This window comes from Tachypleus tridentatus, chromosome 7 (genome assembly GCF_004210375.1).
Source record: "Tachypleus tridentatus isolate NWPU-2018 chromosome 7, ASM421037v1, whole genome shotgun sequence".
In the NCBI taxonomy this organism is placed as follows: domain Eukaryota; kingdom Metazoa; phylum Arthropoda; class Merostomata; order Xiphosura; family Limulidae; genus Tachypleus; species Tachypleus tridentatus.
In genome coordinates, this window is record NC_134831.1 from 13,129,328 (window position 1) to 13,150,100 (window position 20,773).

Here is a 20,773-nt window from a genome sequence, read left to right on the forward strand (position 1 = left end):
TGAAATACTCCAATTCTTTACAAGCTTTGGTATTGTTACTTTTACCAAAATAAGCAAAACAGAAATACCAAAACGTACAGCATCTAGACTTGGACTATAATTAGGGACTCTGTACTTCTTCCCTTAAACTAACATTAGAGGTGAAAGACAGGTCTTGGAATATAAACTGAACTATTTTTTAGGAAGAAATTAAAATTTTCAGTTTCTAACCTTTCACATTCTGGCATAAAATAAATTTGACCTATGTCAACTTTGTCACATCCAGTCTTAGTTTAAAACATGGTCAAGGATTTTCACTGAAAGAACTTGGCATGAAAGGAGATGGATTTTATATGTAACGTTATTTCTGAAACATTTACAAGTACAATCTGATTATATTTCCTGCTTTTTTATGGCCGACACCTGCCCTATGTTCTAAACTTTGTCATTGAGTTCTCTAACTTTAGTATTACTGCCCTGACTTTCATATTATGACGTCTTTTATGTTTGTTCTTTTCTTTTACACTATTCTTTGTCCAAAATTCTACACAACTTACACAGGTGTCATCATTTAATATTTGTCAAATGTATACCTTGAGTGATGATTTGCAAATTAAGTTCAATCTGATTGAAAAAGTTATTAATATTGATAACAACAATCCACCCTCCCTGTTGATAAATCTCATCATTGGACATTAGATTTGGTATCAAATAATCAAACAATTCTGTATTAAATACTAAATAAAATCAAAAGATTTAGTTAAACCATAGTTCTATTAGTCAATTTTCTCTGAATAAATAATCTGTTGTTTGTTTAAAAAAATTTATACACATCCATGTTATAGCTAAAGATAGAGATTTTCTTGATGTGCCGGTTATATTTTTAATCTGTTAACAGCTCAGGTAACCAGTCTCTTTGAACCAGGAATCACTCAAACATAAAAAGTACTTTATTTAACAAATCATAATACAAGTTCAACCTAGTATATTTCTTTGGTCCTTATAAATCATCACCCTTCCAAACAACAGGTCAACAACAACAAAGAAAATTTGAGTGTTAAAATCCTTATAGAAAACTCAAAACAGTCTTATGGTTCATATTCAAATATCAGCTGAAGTAACTGTAGCAACATCATTGAACCTTCTTATCTACTCATTAACGACTAGAAATCATTTGGCCCCTTTATGGTTAGATACATAATTCAGAATATCAGTTTACCTAAACACACACACAATTCGATTGAGTGTTGATAAAATAATTTAGTAAAATTAGAACCCATTGAACTTGTTTCTTCTAATTAACATTTTCTATAATATTCATTGCACAATAGTTATTGCACACTGCTTGACATATAAACTGTCTAAATGATTCAATTTTACATTCACAGTAATGTAATACAGAACAGAAAATATGCAAGGTGCATACCTCAAAGCAATCATAAACAGTGTGGTAAGAAACAAATACATCAATTGCCACACATTTTTAGCTTCAGTTAGGTAGCTTAAAGTAGCATTTTACCATAATCAGAAATACTTTTTATATAAAATATAAAAATTGACAACTAGTTACAAAACATCTCTTATCGAACTTGTTTAGTATCATATTTTCATGAAAAGTAATGTACCTATAATTAATCACCACCATAACTTTTCCAAAATTAAAATAATCCTAAAATGAAGACTTCAACATTTAAACTAGTTGAAGAAATACTAAAGCTATTAAGAACATTAAGCAACAATTCAGATAGAAACTACAAAAACTTAATAGATAAAAACCAACAAAAACTAAATAGAATTTCATAGTGATGAACACACAATAAAAAAAATAACAAGTAGTTATATAAAAGTTCATCTTAAAATTTTATTTTCATTATTTGAGAGTATGACAGTAAAAACACACAAAACTAAGATTTCTGTACTTCCATATATTGCTTTCAGTGAGTGTGAAGAGTTTCTCTGCAGCAGAGTTATTTCATTATCCTTACTGTAGTTACTTTCAGTATCTTCTGGTCCAAGAAAACTTACACATTAATTCCTTTCCAGTCATAAACCTTTGATAATTCTCAAAAAAGAACTTGGCCACCTGGGAATGAAAAGACAGTTCACATATAAAATTTGCTCTAATTCCAAAAGATTAAACATTTGATCAGAAAGTGAGCTCTACACTGCTGGTTGTGTAATGGCTGTTACTCAGATGTTTAAATGAATGTTTTTCTTAATAATTATACATTTGCTAGTGTCTTGTTTTTCAACATCACAAGTTTTGTATATAGCTGAACTAATTAAAGTGAACTTTGACAAAAACTTCAGTTTTATTATATGAGCACAACATTGCATATATCATGGGCAGTTTAGATAAATGATTCACTTGTCACAACAACTTCAAATTTTCCTTTTACTAAAGCCTATTTCCTAAATCCTGATCACCTCTACTCTGTAGATCTATATGTAAAAATTATGCATATATACTTCATTCCAATAAAAGAAATGAAAACAAAACCTACATGTCATAAAGAAACTTTTCTAAAAACAAACATTCACACTTTCACTGAAAAAATTATCATTAATTGAAATACTATAATAAGCCACATTATTTACAGATTATTATACTGGTCATAAAAATTAAAAAGTAACAAATAAAAAATAATAAAACCAGGAACATTCTAATGATCATCACAAGTTGAGCCAATATATTAGCTTCGTTGTTAACTGTATCAATTTGTAGTTCTAATCTATTTATGTAGACTGATATGACTAGAGATATCAAGCAAACACTTCAGTTTTTATTATATGAACACAACATTGCATATATCATGGGCAGTTTAGATAAATGATTCACTTGTCACAACAACTTCAAATTTTCCTTTTACTAATGCCTATTTCCTAAATTCTGATCACCTCTACTCTGCAGATCTATATGTAAAAATTATGCATACGAGGGCTGTTAAAAAAATACGCGGACTGACGTCATAAAACAAAATGTACTTTATTTAGAAGTTACAGGTCTGGAACCCCTTCAAAGTACTCTCCTCCCCAACGCACACACTTATCCCAACGGTGTTTCCACTTGTTGAAACAGTTCTGGTATGCTTCTTTTGTAATGTCCTCCAGCTTCTTCGTCGCATTTGCCTTAATCTCGGGAATCGTCTCAAATCTTCTTCCTTTCAAGGGTCTTTTGTGTTTGGGGAACAAGAAAAATCGCAAGGAGCAAGGTCAGGTGAGTAGAGGGGTGGGGAAGAACAGTGATCAAGTGTTTGGCCAAAAACTCACGAGTTCTGAGGGCCAAATTTCGCAGCAACGAGGTGCATCTTCAATTTTTCGGTCAAAATCTCGTAACAAGATCCAACTGATATCCCACACTCTTCAGCAAGCTCCCTGACAGTCAGATGTCGATTTGCCCGCACCAGGGTGTTGATTTTGTCGACATGTGGGTAGTCAGTTGACGTGGAAGGACGTCCAGGACGCTCATCATCTTCAATGGACTGTCGACCATCCTTAAAACGTTCATGCCGTATGATTCATAGCAACATCACCATAAGTCGTGTTAAGCATAGCAAAAGTTTCAGTCGCAGATTTTCCAAGTTTAACACAAAATTTCACAGCAAGTCGTTACTCCTTCAGGTCATTCATTCTGAAATCTGCCAAACGAAAAAATCGCACTTCACTTAAAACTGCGTAGCTAATACCCAAATGAAGATATCTGCAATCGGGAAATGGCGTCGTAATCAGCTAATCTGTGCGAACCTAGCGACACCAAGCGGATTCCCCTGCAATCAACTGGAGCCGCGCAATTCAAACAGTCCGCGTATTTTTTTAACAGACCTCGTATATACTTCATTCCAATAAAAGAAATAAAAACAAAACCTACATGTCATAAAGAAACTTTTCTAATAAAGAATCATACACACTTTCGCTAAAAAATGATCATTGATTGAAATACTATAATAAGCCACACAATTTATAGATTATTATACTGGTAATAAAAATTAAAAAGTAACAAATAAAAAATAATAAAACCAGGAACATTCTAATGATCATCACAAGTAGAGTCAATATATTAGCTTCTTTGTTAACTGTATCAATTTGTAGTTCTAATCTATTTATGTAGACTAATATGACTAGAAATATCAAGCACAATACTTACACCCTCTGCTTTTGATAAAGATCCCACATGTGGTGTAATAATTATCTGTGATGTGAAATAATAAAAAATAAAACATTTGAAGTATAATTGTGAAAAAGACATCATTAAAGTTGAGAATTTACTTTTCACAATAAATAATTTTAACTTTTATTAGTCATTAAACATAACTGCTTTATTTCTAATTTGATAATTACAAATATGACAGCACATATTAATTGGTAGCAGATAAACTTTACTATCAAAATTACAACATAACTGATGAACAAAAAAAATTTAAAAGACAGCACCACATTCATACGTATGTAGGTATTTAACATTTGAAAAGAGGCACACTTCAAAAAGTGTATATGTAAATATTTTACCTCAGGTCTATTCCAAAGTGGACTGGAAGTTGGCAGGGGTTCCTCTATAAAAACATCCAGAGCTGCACCCAAGATCCATCCCTGACTATATGAATACAAACCCTTTATTTTGAACACAGAGGTGAAACTGATCAATATAGCACAATGAGTACACTTATGGAAATTACCTAGATATTCAATGTTGAAAATTCTGACTAAATAGTAGTAATAATAATGTTTATAATATATATGTTTAAAAGTAAGAACGACGAATTGCATAAAATTCTGAAACGGAAAATTTGTTCAGAACCTTTCAATAGAAATCCAATCGCTTACTTCATTATAGTAAACAAAAAAATAAAATAATTGACTGATAACCTCTGTGTGTATTTTCAAATTATTCTGTGAAAAATGAAAATTATATGATGTTACATCAAACCAAAACCTTCTACCTTGTTCATTTAATATAAACATTTGTTCTATTACTCTTACAAACAGTAAAAAATCTCACTATTGTCACAAATAAAAAACAACAAAGTATTCTATTTTCAAACTGTTAAAACAGTTGATATCAGAGTTAAATGTAAACTCATGAAGACAAACCAGTTGTTGTTATGAGTCATTAGGGAAGAGAGAAACCTCAACACATAACACCAATGTTTCCCATTCTTCTTCCAACTAAAGACCAGCTAAACTTAATACCCAAATTCCCTGCTTTGTGCAATGTTAAGTTTTCAACGACTTTTAAATTACAATGCATTTGTCCGGAAACGCATTCTCGAACTGTTTATAGAAACCATGAGAACAAAGAAACTACAGAAGTTTTCCGACGTGATGAGAAAGCCAAACCCCTTACCAGTACTAACACGTAAGGGAACATGAAGGGAACAAGCAAAAGAGGAAAACAAAAACAAAGTACTAAGGCTCACAGAGTTATAACAGCTGAGTCAAGAACACTTCAAAGATCAGAATAGGGATTAGTCTGACTTCACTCGAAATTACACTGTAACACAATATGCTTTAGCAATTATTCTTCAAAATACATTGGTATATACAACAAATATTTTAAGTAAAAAACATTTTACACAATACTACAATCAAGTCCTTATAGCTTGTGGAAACTATAAAACAATTGCAATTTTCATGTTATGGCAGAGAAGAAATACATATTGCCACTGTTTTTATATTTTTTTCAATGACAAACAATCAGAGTAATAAAAACAGAGTAAGACCACAAAGAAGAGATACTTTATAATACATGAAAACTGTGATGTATCACAGATGAATATTAATTAATTTTCTACTTAAATTTTATGGTTTCATTAACTAGTTTTATAATATATTTCTAACAATTTAAATAATCTTCATTTAAATATATTTAATTAGAATTCTGTTTGGCTTCCCTTTCCAACAAATAATTTTACACGTACAGAGAGAAAGAGAATTCTGACTACAATAAAAAGTATTAAAAATAGGATTTGAATAAACTATAATGCACATAGTTACCACAATTTTCTCGTATTTTATATGTTATGCACTGCATATTCATTAAAAATATTTGATTTATGGAAACTATATTTACTAAGAATTTTCTTTCCCTTCCCTGGCATTTACACAAAATATTGTGCAAATTTCAAGCTTTGAAATTACCACATGCAATTCTGGCAAGACAAAGCATTTCATGTACTAGTATCTTGTTTAACAAAATTATTTCGCTGATACTGGTTCACAGACTATGAAGTGTTTCCTAGTGCAAGCTATCACAAAACACATTATGTGAACTAAGATATACACTTGGCCAAAATCTTAAGGGGCAATGAACATAAAGAAAAAATATTTTGTGTTGTTAGACTCAACCACTTATTTGAATAGAGCTTCAAAAAAATGAAAATAAGAAAAGGGGAAAGAAATAAAAAAACTTTTTTAGCATTTAATAGGGAAAATGTGAACACTAGGAAATTAGCCTAAATACTAGCTGGTCAATAGTTTAAGACTGTACTGAAACAAAGCATTAATTGGCAAACACGTAACGAAATCTAGTCATTTGTGTTCAAGCATTAGCATTGTCAACATCTCCCACTGACATCTCCTGTGTTACATTGGGTAAAAACGGCTAAAACGTTGACAGAGTTTGAATGTGGCAGAATTGTCGAGCTACAAAAGCAAGGTCTCTTTCAATGTGCCATCGCTGATGAGATTGGGTTTACTAAAACTGCTGCTGCAAATTTCTTAAAAGACCCTGAGGGATACAGAATAATAATTTTAAGTGGTCGGCCCAAGGAAATTTTGCCGATATTGTGCAGGAAGATTCTACGTGTTGTCCAACAAGACACCGGGCAATCATCGAGCCAGATTAAGGCCCTTACAGATGCAGAATGCAGCTCAAAAACAATAAGACGGCATCTACGAGAGAAAGGCTTTAAAAACCGTAAACTTCTTCAAAGGCCACTCCTCCTTCCACACCATGAAACAGCTCAATTAGCCTTTGTTGAGAAGCACCAAACATGAGACATAGAAAAGTGGAAGAAGGTTTTGTTCTTTGATGAGAAAAATTTAACCTGGATGGTCCAGATGGCTTCCAAAGTTACTGGCATGATAAGGATATCCCACCGGAGACATTTTCTACATGATACAGTGTAGAAGGTTCCATCATGATCTATGGTGCTTTTGCCTCCCATGGAACAATAAAGCTTCAGGAAATAAAGGGGCATCAAACAGCAGCTGGCTACACTGGCTGGTTGGAAAGAACATCCTTATTGACTGAAGGCTATCAGTTATGTGGAAATGACTGGATCTTTCAGCAGGACAACGCTGCAATTCACAATGCCTGCAGAACAAAGGACTTTTTCATGACAAATAACATGATTCTTTTGGACCATCCAACATGTTTGCCCCGAACTGAATCCCACTGAATATATTTGGGGGTGGATGGCAAGGAAAGTTTATAGAAATGAATGCCAATTCCAAACAGTGCATGATCTTTGTGAAGCCATCTTCACCACTTGGAATAACATTCCAGCCAGCCTTCTGCAAATGTTTATATCAACCATGCCAAAACGAATGTTTGCAGTTACTCCCAATGACGGCCGTGCAACTCTCTACTGAGACCCTTTGTTGGGCATTTCCTACCCTGTTTAGGACTTCTTTTTGTATGGTCTTAAACTTTTGATCAGCTAGCATTTAGGCTAATTTCATAGTGTTCACATTTTCCCTATTAAATGCTAAAAAAGTTTTTTTATTTTTATTTTTCCTTTTCTTCTTTTCATCTTTCGAAGCTCTACTCAAATAAGTGGTTGAGTCTAACAATGCAAAATGCATTTTTTTTCTTTATGTTCATTGGCCTTAAACTTTTGGCCAACAGTGTATAAGCCAGCATTGATTACTAATAATGCATGTTCTTTTTTGTAATAAAGTCTTTCAAAATTAACTGAAAACAACTGTTTGGGCCCTTATTATTTGATAAACTCATGTATCATCTACCAGTCAATCTTGGGTCAAACTAATGGCTTGCCATATCTTTAATAACTCTCTCTACTGGCATGGACATTTTCACCAACATTCTAATCTCTACATATCCACAAGGTAACAGTGAAAGTATACATACAGGATGTTTTAATGTACTAAGTGTGTCTTCAGGAAATTTGACAGATGTTTAGTATATATTTAGAGAATTTTGTACAGAAAAAAATCAGATTTGTCTGTGGATTTATGGAGTCAGAATCTGACTAGTTTGAATGTAAGCTGACTTTCATATTTACATTAAAAATAATTTTTCCATTCTAGTTATCAAATTTTATTCACATAACCTCTAGAACCTCTTAAATGATTATTAAAAGATTTTTAGTAATATTTTATCTGTTATTTTCTTTATCCTAACACTATACAGAACCTATTTCATTTCATTCAGCTTATAATCACCACAAAAAATAGAAAATAAATCTGTTTTTTTTCTAGAATGACTACAGATTGTAAGAGACAATTACAGTTATTAAATATTAAATCCTTTATACTTTTCACAACTATTTTTATTTAATATTATTAATTTCTTGGTCTTTGAACTAAATTTAAGTGCTACTGTTACATAAAATCCCAAACTGCATAGAGAGCTAATAGCTCAAGTTACTCAATGATGAAACGTAAACTTTGATTTTTTGTAAAGATCTACTGATGCAGATGTTACAGGGTAAAAGCAAAGTTGTTTTTTTTCAGGTTGTCTGCTGTAATGTGTAAAGTCACTGTGCTGTCAGCTGATGAAAAAACAAAAGTTACTGTTTAAAATAGATGCACACTTTTCATAGACAATAAATATTACTTACTCAAACACAAGAAACTGTACACATTTATTTATGACATACAATTTCCGTTTTAATTATAATAATCTTCAAATGCCTATAGAAGACAACCTAAGTTACTAGCGTGACCTCTCTAATATAACTCATTAACTAGTCCACCTCTGTTTTTAATTGTCACTAGAAAATTTTGTTTACATTGTTCAAGTAATGTTATATTTTCTTTAATTAAAAGGAAAGTAAACCACAGCTAAATTAACTATTCACAGTAGCACATAAACTTACTTCAAGGCATGAATTAAATCCTCTTCTGATATAACATCTCCTCTTCCAACATTGATGAAAAAAGGTTTCTATAAGATACAACAGACTAAACTAAAATTAAGTACAATATTAAATTCTCAAAGATAATCTTCCACATAGACTTAAGAACAAATGGCGACAGATATAAAGTGGTGAAACTCTCCTTAAAATAGAAAGTATAGAATCTGGTTTTATACTGTGTGAAGTACCACATTTTCTACAAATTAAGGGAACTCTTTCATGTACTGTTCAAACTGAATTGCCAAGAAATACAAGTAGTAAAACAATTCTGTATAAGCATTTAGAACAGAAGTAGTATTTTGGTTTGAATATAAAAGAAACAAATTGGAATCATATTCACCAGCAGAATTTAACTCCTTTAATTATATTATCAACAGAAAACTAGGTTTATCACACATTTTAAAGTGAAGATGGCTACACACATGTTCCAAGGCAAAGCATCATACTGTTATGTTGTACAAAAAATAATGGCAAATTTAAAAGTTTAGCTTTAATAAAAAATAGAGAAATTGAAAAGTAGCTTTATTAATCAAAATACGAACCTAGTGAATCTATATACTTTTGCCAACAAGAAACAAGATAATTTAATGACAATAAAACTCTAAAGTCCTACAACTCAAAACTTCTTTAAAGCCATTCTCTGTTGCTGCTCTGTTGTTGAATCTTTTGTCTTGTAAAAAGTTGTCCAAATGATTGAAAAAGTAGTAACAGCTCTAGGGAAGTAAGGAGGATAAAACAATGTTTCATAGCCCAATTCATTGAGCTTGTGGAGTGTTACGTTTGAGCAACGTGTGGCTGAGCATTATCATGATGTAAGATTGATCCTCTTTAATAGATGAATGCTCAACTTTTTTCCTGCAAATTTCTATGCATTTCTTCCAATTCTTGACAGTAAACCTCCACGTGATATTTGGGCCTTGGTTGAGCAAGCTGTAATGGATGATATTGGCCTCAGACCACCAGATAACGACCATAATCTTCTGTTGGTGCAACTTTGGCGTTGTAAAATGTTTTAGAGCCTCATCACAGTTGAGCCATTGCACATATCATTTTCCATTGTTGTAGAGGATCCACTTTTCATTGCTGGTGACAATTTGGTCAAGAAATGGGTCATTTCTGTTGCACAAAATCAGAGTAAATCACAGTTCAAAATGACAATTTTCCCAATTTTCACTTAATTCATGTGGAAACCACCTTTAGAGCTTTTTCACTTTTCCAATTTGCTCAAGGTAGTCCAAAATTATGGAAATGCCAACACCCAATTCTTGCGCCATTTCTGAAACAATTTGGCAAGTTTCTTTTCACTGATGCTCTCAGTTGATTGTTTTCAATTACAGAAATATGTCCTCTCCCCTCCTTATCTTCAAGACTCGCATCTCCATTATGAAACCTTTGGAACCAATGATGTACTGTACATTCTGAGGTTGTTCCTTCATTCCATGCTTGATTTATATTGCAAGCTGTTTGAGATGCATTATAACCAAGTTTTAATTCAAGAAAAAAATGACATACAACTTTTTTTTTCCACATTATTAATTGTAAGGGTCTGAAATATTGGAAATAGTTTTAGAAAAGAATAAAACTACTAATACATAGATGAAAAATTATTCCATTGTTTTCTTCCTCAGTTTACTTTTGTAAAATTAATGAAATATGTATAATTAAAATTGCCATTAATAACTTTTGGATTTAAAAATTCAGTTAATTAATTAGACTATTAAAATTCTCATGTTTGTGTGTTACTCAGAAACACCACACACTTCCTTAACATCTTCACATTTCACTTAACCCTTTAAGTTTTCTCTTCCTTCAAACAAACAAAATATTTAATCCTTCATAAGATGTTGATAATGAAAATTAACAACAGAACTGATGATGAAAGTCTTAACTGCACAATATACAGTCTTTGCAAACAGATGAAAATCACTCACTTTCTGACACATTTTTAACACTTCTCCATTCAATAAGCCCTTGGTATGTGGAGTACTTGGAAGGAGATTACAGATGTAGTCACAGTAGGGTAATATTTCAGAAAAATCTGTCACAAGTCTAGAAGATCAAACATCTATGGTATCATATTCAAGAAAATCAAGCAATAAATTATATTAGCTACAAAAACAATTTTCAGAGAAGCTTGAAATGTTGATTTTAACAAATGAAAACAAACTCTTTGAGAAAAGAAAACCTTTATTAAATCTTGATTAACTCTAAAAATATTGATGGAATTCTTGTGAACTCTATCAGTTTTAAACAGATATTTGCATCAAATTACTGGTGGATCCAAAATCTTGGGCCCACTACGATACTTACAATGCAAAAATATAGATACAAATACCATCAACTCTGCAATTTATCCCACTAATTATAATTAGTGTCCTTAATGTATTTTATACAGAAAATGGGTGATTTCTTCCACTTTTGTTTGGTAAGATCTTTGCATCATGTGTTGTTAAAGACAAAATTAAAAAAATTGCTTAGTATCATACAGTGTGTTAAATCACATACAGTCAAAGTAAATGGTATAAAATCAAGTTAAAAGCTCCATGATTATAAACTAATTACTGTTTCTTGCAATTATTACATCTATACATAATTTGCCCCAATGTGAATCTACACAATGTAAACGTTTTCAAACTGGACAAACCCTAGAACTGTGAGGATACGGGTAATAGAACTTCAATTTTGTCAATTGTATCTTCATGAAATTTGACAAGTTCTTTGTCCACTCTAGATGTTCTAATAAAGTATTTCTACTACAGATTGGTTTATGAACTATTGCAGCTTTCACTGACTCAGTCTTATGAAAACATCACTCAAAGATCATATTTATGCTAAGAAGAAAATTACTACTTCTATCATACAGTTCTCATATTTCACTGATATAACCTCAAGGAACCCCTAAAATCAATACTAAGAATTTTCATATAGGAATTTTTTAATAACTCAAATTACCACAATGCTCAGTTATATCTCATCCCATTAATGAGTAATTTGCTTCACTTTGACTTATTACTCCTTTTCGTATACTCAGTCAACATATGTATACATCCTCTACTTCAGTGTAATATTTAACACTTTTCATGAGCCACAATTCAAAGGCCACATAGCTTATTTGTTGACTCACATTCAATATTTTATTGAGCTACTAACATATAAATTTACGTCATTAAGTTTAGTATCAAACTGCAGATCATAATTAAAGTTTGCATATCATTCATTATTTAATTTCTTTATCCAAAAGTAAGTACTTAAACAGTGAAACGTCAAGTTTTGTGTGTCACATGGTATGTTGAATGCAGCACTGGTTCAAATTACATGTTTGTGATATGTCTACAAGTCTTGTATGTAATAGGAATACAAATTACTAATCCTGAAGGGGAAGAATATATAATAATTATCTATTTTTTCAAATTATAGAGATATAACTGTATTTATTGAATAAAACAAGGTAGCCACACTATACATAGTCATGAAATGTGCCAAGCTGTTAGTCAAAAAACACAAAGAATGTATCTGTTGTACACAAAAAAATCAGATGAATTACTTTAGTTTTGTACAAATGATTTGTCTGTTAAATTGCCAAATTCAGTCTGACTCAGACTCTAACAATTCAGAGTACAAAGTGATGCTTATGTGCAGATTACAAATACTCATATAACCTCTACGGTATCCTAAATGTATATCAAGGTGGTGATGGTTTTTTTTAATATACCTTTCTACTGAATATAGTGTTTTCTTTACCATAAACTACTGGAATAACATAAATATACTGTAACATGAAATGTTTATAACTCTGACACCAAATGCATTGAATTACACTTTCCACAAAGTTGTGGAATGCACAATTTGACCTCCATCTTTGCACATAAAGTTGAAATATACTACCTCTTACAAGTTGAAAGTTGTTTGGAACAATTTTCAACTCTCTTCCAAAATTTTTTTTGACATATTATTATAATAAATACAAATATTATGGCATCAAAGATTGATTCACACCATTTTAAAATTGATGATGTTACTCATGCAGATCAGAAATGTTTAACAACTATCTTACTTATCAAACTCAGGTTTTCCTGTTTTATGAGCACTTCTCACCAATCCCAGTACTGTAGCACCTCTCTGTTTTAGAAATTTGGCAACTGTAATGAAAACACAAAAGGACGGCATGATATAAAATCAACTTATGTTCTACACATCCAAACAGTTCTATTACACTTAAGCTTAGAGACAAAAAACAACTTATTAACTAAGGTTTAGTTACATTATAAAGTAAAATGTTCTAATAAGTAAAACTGTAAGTTTCATTTCTTTGTTTAATTAGAATAAAACATCACAAATACAGGAGAGGTTTTGAAAGGGGTTAGGATTAAAGACTCAAACATTTTAAGAATTTTAGGAGGAAGAACCACAAGCAACATATAGTAGTACTTAATACATTGTTCTCTCATACTACATTAAATCTTGAAGAAATTCACCTCCAAACACTTGTAATAAGGAAAAAGAAGCTCCTGCAAGGACATATACAATTAGGAACCTCTTGTGGCTCTCCTGACCACAAGGGTAAGAATCCAGACAGAGAACATATGGCTGCTGATAAACAGTATCAGATCAAGATGTCACTGTATAAATGTACTATTAAAAACAAATTACAAAAAAAAGACAAATATTCACAGAGAAGACTGAGGGTTGGTGGGTTGGTTAGTTTGGTGTTTTATGGCACAAAGCAGCTAGGCTATCTGCACAAAAGATCGAGTAAAAATTTTAAATTAAAGTAAATTTTGTAAAATTCATAAAACGAAATTAAGGTAAAACAATACAAAGTTTAAAAAACACATAAATAGCATTAAAACAAATGTTAACATCCAGTCTACAGAGACAAAAGAAAAACTACAGTAATACAAATTGTAAAGGACATTCTGTAGCATAATAGTAATTATCATAACTTGCCAGGAAGACTAACAGATAATTACGAAAACCACCGTTAATCACCTAAAATTGGCCTTTCCAGTCCTGGTTCCGAGTTATTTGACATTATGACCATTTTCAAAAGGTAATAAAAGTTATAAAAAATGCATAGCAAAATTTTAATAATAATTCGCCAGGATGACTAACTGGTAGTTCAAACAGCAGCATTACTCACCTGAAGTTAACCTTTCCAGTCCTGGTTTCAAGTTATTTAATGTAATGGCCACTTTCTACTTTCAAATCAGACTAGATGGACTTTGATTCTTAAAAGGGAATCACATTATAAAATGTCTAATGTATAAATTAAAAAAACTTAAATGGCATTAAAAAACTAAAAACATTTCCAAGGTGGACAGTTTCACCATCATCAATAACACTGTCTAAAGTTACAGAAAAACCTTGGGACAAAACATGTTTAAAATGGTGCCATCGTTGAGAGTAATAATAATGGCAAGACAGTAAAATGTGGCTTATTGTGACCTGAACGTTACACAGACTAAACATTGGTGCATCAGTCCCAGACAAAAGAAAATGAGTTAAAAACTGAGTGGGTGAGAGGAGATCATTTGATTTGAGGAACCAAATAAGACGAGCATTAAACATCCTCTCTAAGGTCTTACAGAGACAGCTCATCAAAGAAACTGGATGGCAGTTTGAAGGAATTTTGGGGTCCTTCTCAGGCTTAGAGAAAAGTATGATAATAACCTGGTGCCAGACATCAGGAAAAACATACTCCTGCCAGATCTGGTTAAAAACAACCAGAAGAATAGCAAGAAAAGCACGAGATAGATGGCACAGCATTTCATATTGTACATCATCAGGTGCAACCGATGTACTGCAAAACCAATGAAGGGCCAGTTTTGAGTTCCATCAATGTAAAAGGACGATTACAGTCATAGAGAAATCAGTTTGAAAGGAAAGAGGTGACCACTCTGCCCGAGTCTTGATGGCTAAGAAGGTGGAGGAAGAAGCAGAAGTGATAGGTACCCAGCAAAAGCTTTCACCAAGAGTATTGGTGATGCTCCAGGTATCAGCTACTTCCTGGCCATCAGAGAGCAAGATCGAGAGGGGACAGAGTTATATTGCCCAGTGACCTTCAAATCTTGTCCCATATGACTTCGAACTGGTTGTAGAAGATATGCTGGTTGTGAACTTAATCCAAGATTCCTTCACCCACCGAGCATGTACACAAGCCTACTAGAAAGCAATGAGGTGCAAGACTGTGGGATACCTACAAAAAGTATCCCAGGCCCATTTTTGAGCCTTCCATGCCATGTGGCAGGCAGAATTCCACTACAGATGAGAATATCATTGAAAACACGTTGACGTTTGAATACGTGTTGAATACATTGAGCAGCTGTCTGTATAATACAGTCAGTTACTACTGCCACACAATCATCTATTGATGGCTTACAGACAATGGCAGAATCAAGTTCAGGGAGAGCAGCGAAAGAGGGCCAGTTTGCTTGATCCAGCTTCCACCAGGGCACATGGGTCAAGTGACATCAACCACGGCCAGTCTATCTCAAAATTATAGGAAAATTATCACTGCCTCGTGGATTATTGTAAACCCTACATGAAAAATTGGAAAATGGCAGTAAAGGACTGACTAGGTGCATGAAAATAAGTAGAAGAATCAATATTCAAAAGAGAAAGGTTGTGATCAGAGAATATGTGCTCTACGGAGCAACCCCTCCTATCAATATCAGCACTTCCCCAGAGGGGAAGATGTCCATTAAAGTCCCACAGGATTAAAAATGGAGGCAGCAACTGTTCAATGAGAGTATCAAGGTCTGATTGATCATAGGTCTCTCCAGGCAACAGGTAGAGAGAACAAACAGTGATGGTGTGACCCAAGGAATCACGGATGGCTATGGCCTCCGAGAGTGTGTCAAGTGGCAAACATAGGGTGAACATATGCTGATCAACCAACAATGCCAGCCCTCCATGCACTCATCCATCACACAGCCTGTGATTTCTGTATAAAGAAAACTGCCAAAAGGTGAATGTATCAGCCACTTTCAGAAATGTTTCCTATAAGGAAAAACATACCAGATGGCAGGAAGCAAGGAGTGTTTTGATGTCATCCAGATTAGAACATAAACCTTGACAGTTCCTTTGTATCAAGGTGGCCACTTTTATTTATGTGTAGGCGAATTAAGTGGAGAACTTTTCAGTTTAGGACAAAGCCTTTTTTCTTCACTGTCTTCATTCATTGGAGGTTTATTGACCTCCATGGATCATACCCTGGGTTGACTGGGCAGGTGTTTGCTGTTGGAAAAGGATTCCAGCAACTGATGATGTGAAGAAATGATCATTTTGCATCTTGGGGTGGGAGAAGATGTACCCAAGGAAATACTTGTGCCCAAAACCAAAGGAAGTGGATCTTGGGACTTGCTGAAATGTATGTAAGGGACAGAGAGGGGTGTTGAAGTTGATTCCTCAACTTTTAACCATGGAGGTCATTTGGTTTAAGAACAATTCTTTTGGAGGCACAGGGAGATCTGTCTGAACTCCAACTGTAGTAGCGGAATGCAGTGCAGCAGCATACATAAGAGATGAACGGGTGGACAGCAATTTTCGAGCCTCAGGATAAGTAATATTATGAATCCTTTTCAAATGCTGCATCTAATTTTTCTTCCAACCATTTAGGACAAGAACAAAATTAAGATGGGTGAGAACCATTGCAAATGACACAATGAGGGTTTGTTTCACAATCATAAGCATCATGGTCCTTGCCACTGCAACAAACACACATCAAGGAACCACAACATGATGTCTTTAAGTGACAGAACTCTTGACACTGGAAACATCTGAGAGGGTTTGGAATGTATGGCTGTACCCTGCAATTAAAATAACCTGCCTTGATGGTGGCAGGTGGACGTGATGATGTAAATTTTGGAACAAGGACATTGGTTGGCATCATAATTCCATCCTTTTGAGTGGAGATACGCCTCACTGCAAAAATTCCTTGGGTAGAGAAACCAGCAAGAATCTCTGACTCAGGAATGTTCTTCAAATCCCTCTCAACAATAACTCCTCATGATGAATTCAAAGTGGCATGAGGTGTAACCTCAATAGGTATATTCCCAATCACCTTTGAATGCAAATGGAGTTCACTGTGTTGAGATGTGGATGTTTACACCAATATGTCACCAGTTCAAATCTTCTTTACTGACTTTGGAGTACCAACAAGTACCTCTAGTCCCTTCTGAAAGAAAGAAAGAGACATTTGCCCTCAAGGTTTGTCTGAAACAAAATGTAGTATAAGAAATGAGGTATAACAGGTGTTACAGATGTTGAATATTGATGCTCAGAATCTTCAAGATGTGGTCATTTACCTATGGACTGTTTTTTCAGTATTTCATTTCAGTTTTTTTTGAGGATCCACATATTTCTGTGCCCACTGACCCCATCCACTATGAAGCCATACAAGGGGATGCACCACAGTGTCAAGCAAGTGCAGTGCAGCAATGCCAGGGTTTCATGAGTACTATACCAAAACACTAGCATCAGGATCAGATAATGTTCACAACACCTGTTGAAAACATCCAACACTGGTACTTGGTTGACCCTAGCCCAAGTCAACCAGCCGATTGACCCAAAGAGGGCCACTGGAAGGCAACCCGTCTGCAGGAATTCAAAGCCAAAGTGGTGTGTTAGAGTTGAACCCCTTAACCACTAGGATTCTTTCCTGCCTTTAACAGGTCACCAAGCATGGCAAACACGTGGGTGAATGTTTAGATCCGAAAGGAGGCAATATGTAAGAACAGAACCCTTCACCACATACAGGAATCCACACTGAGGGGAGACTGAGGAAGGCAAAAGACAGAAAAGAGAAAACCTGACAAAGTCCATCTCAAAATATAAAAATACAAGATAATTAGAACAAAACATAAGAAAATTACGGTCAAAGTGGAAAACACGTATTTGGAAGTTCTTCCAGTGAAGATGTTTAGTTCATAATAGAAAGCCTCCTAAGCAATAAAGCATAAAATTAACAAATATGTCAAGTGGATGAAGAATAAGGAAAAAGAGGAGATTCGTTTAATTAAACATTCGGGTGATGGAGGCTCATGCAAGAAAGAAGCCCAAAACTGCAGCAAAAAATTACTGGAGAAAGAGTAGTAAAGAGTGAAAGTGAAAATATTTGATACAAACCACTACTGCCTCTGTAGTCACAAATCCTGTTCACAACAAACTGTCTGTTCAATCAAGAAACACAAGTTTAAAGTGTTATAATTCAATTACATACTTGCATGTAGTTTCATGATCCCTATAAACTTTGAGGTTTGTGGATTTGGTATGTAGAAAGAAAAGTATTGTTAACTGGTACCTCAGAGAACTTATCTCAATATTTTACCTGTTGATCCTAGATTTCCAGCTCCAAATATTCCAATGGTAAGTTCACTCAGTATACGATACTCATGTTTATGAAAATCCCTAAAAAAAATGAAGTTACGTGGGTTTGCTTTAAATTTCCTGGTTTTACAGAAAAATAAAATTTACTAGATACTGCTAATATTGTTGCTGACTCACAGTATCTTCTGTTATTACTAACATGTACAAAAAAAGATGTGTGCATAAATTGGAATATTAAATTAACATACATAACTGGTTACAAAGAACTATGGGGCTATGTTATAGCGATATGTATAACAATACCAAATTCGAAAAAAGGTATCTGAAGGTAACTCAAATTCTAAATTGTAATTTCATCAAAAGTTAATATTTTCAAACACTGAATATTTATTTCCAGTACCTACTTCCTCTAACAGTTACAGCTATTCTCTATTTGACTGCCCTCTGGTGCACAAATTTTCACTCATCACTAGTTTTGAAATTCCACCTAATTCCAGATGTAAACCATGTCTTTCAGCTGTGTTCAAGCAGACAAATTATACTGCAACAACCATCCACCAATGGGAATGTAACACACCCTTCCATCTGTCTAGTTTAATACAATCCTTCAAGATTAGGCATAAAAAACAGCACCACAAGTGGGAAGCATAGGTACAGCTAGAATTCCACATTAAAAAGATGGAAAGACTGGTGTAAAATTACCAAGAACAGTACCTTTCAAAAACATCTGAAAAATACCTATGGCTAGCACCATGGAAACACGCCTGTAAGAAACTGTATCACATCTGAACCATCCAGTTGATAGGACTAATCATAATTGTCATGTCCCATAGAGATGACAGAAAAATTAACCATCACCAGAAACAGTACCAAAAGACTGATTTGCTGATTTGAAATCCTAACTCCTCCAAATGGAAATGGCCCAAGATCTCTTATGGGATGCATGCTGCATTTACATCCAAACAATCAAGCACTTGTAAAGACATGGCCATCTAAACTGGTAAAAAAAATATGAACCCCCACTGCTATGTTACCCATGTTTACCACCACAGGAAATCTGACTGAAAGGAAGCAGAAAGGGATATCTGTAAATCCCAGTGCCCCTGCTATGATGCTAACATGGTACCCACTGGAAGAAATGTATGTGGCTGTGATCTAGGGGATTAAGAACCTACAATGATACCAAAGTCTCCAAAAGAGACAGGACCTCACACAAAGGAAGAGAAAGTGCTGGTAGCACCCCTCAAACTAAAAACTCCTTGGATCACAAAAGAAAAGGCTAAGCTCAGTTTACGTGTGAAGTAAAAAACATCCTCAGTTGAACAGGGTATTAATTGCAGTCAACATTCAATACTGAGCTTCTCCACCTTGAGGAAAAGTTGGGTGTGTGAGGAACACTCTCCAAAGAAAGGAGCCAGAAGGAGCCAGCTGTTCATAAAATAATGAAAATTGAACCCATAAGAATAAAAAAAATTGAACAAATGGATCACCAAAAAGAAAACATAGGATGCTAATGCTAGTCCAGAAGGAAAAGCATGTAATCATTATAAGTGATCCTCATGGACAAAACGTATAAAACAATGTCAATCCCAAGTAATAGGAATGTGAAGATGAGCACTAGACACATTGAATCTTGTCACCCAAATCCCTGGAAGACTGGTCCATCTGAGAATCAGACAAGATTTTTTGGTGAACTGAGGCACATCATAGAAGCAAATGACATGGGGAAAAACCAGTCACTGCTTTTCTGGGGCATTACAAAAAAGTCTGAAATATAAACCTGTCCAATGGTCCCTGGAGAGGATTTGAACCACTTCTGTGAAATACTGACAAAAAAAACGGATCTAAAGGGAAAAAAGATATTTGGATAGGGGGTGAGACAGGAGGTATGAGGAAAAGGAAGGGAGAAAAACTTCTGAAAAACTCAAATAACCCAAAAGCTGGTGAAAAACATCTCCCACACTTCTGAGATATGAGTGATCCTGGCTCCTATAGAACATGAATTCACATGGTAGTCACTAGTGATGCTGATGTTCTACAGAGCATTAATGAACAGTAATATGACATATTGACAAGGTCCAGGATGGAGGAACTAGTAAAAGAGAAAATGGGAAACTAGAGGAGAAGAAAGTTGGGACAATGGGAAGTGAAGGAAGATATGAAAGTGCATGATATAGTGGATTTGCATTAGACAAAATTTGTAAATCTCAGAAAAAAGGTTGATCAATGATCTTAAAGAAAATCCAGGGTAAGACATACATATGTCAACAACACATCCCAACTCAAGAGATGACAGTAAGATAGGAGCCAAGTGTAGAGAGCAATCCAGAATAAGACAAGTTGAACTAGTTAATGAGTGGGATGGTAGA

At 34.0% G+C, this 20,773-nt stretch overlaps 1 protein-coding gene across 8 annotated transcripts in view; it reads right to left on the reverse strand.

Moving 5' to 3' along the window:
- LOC143255140 (glyoxylate/hydroxypyruvate reductase A-like) overlaps window positions 1-20,773 on the reverse strand; it is a 113,296-nt gene that overhangs the window by 54,389 nt on the left and 38,134 nt on the right. For 5 of the 8 annotated variants that reach the window (XM_076510347.1, XM_076510351.1, XM_076510345.1 and 2 more), the window contains 4 exons: window positions 18,406-18,485; window positions 13,132-13,216; window positions 11,009-11,126; window positions 9,039-9,106 (listed from right to left, as the gene is read on the reverse strand). In XM_076510347.1, coding sequence (XP_076366462.1) covers window positions 9,039-9,106; window positions 11,009-11,126; window positions 13,132-13,216; window positions 18,406-18,485 — 351 coding nt within the window. Of the gene's footprint in view, window positions 1-907; window positions 2,063-4,123; window positions 4,169-4,485; window positions 4,588-9,038; window positions 9,107-11,008; window positions 11,127-13,131; window positions 13,217-18,405; window positions 18,486-20,773 lie in introns of those variants that run through there. The other 3 variants (XM_076510346.1, XR_013030449.1, XM_076510350.1) reach the window with 3 other exon arrangements.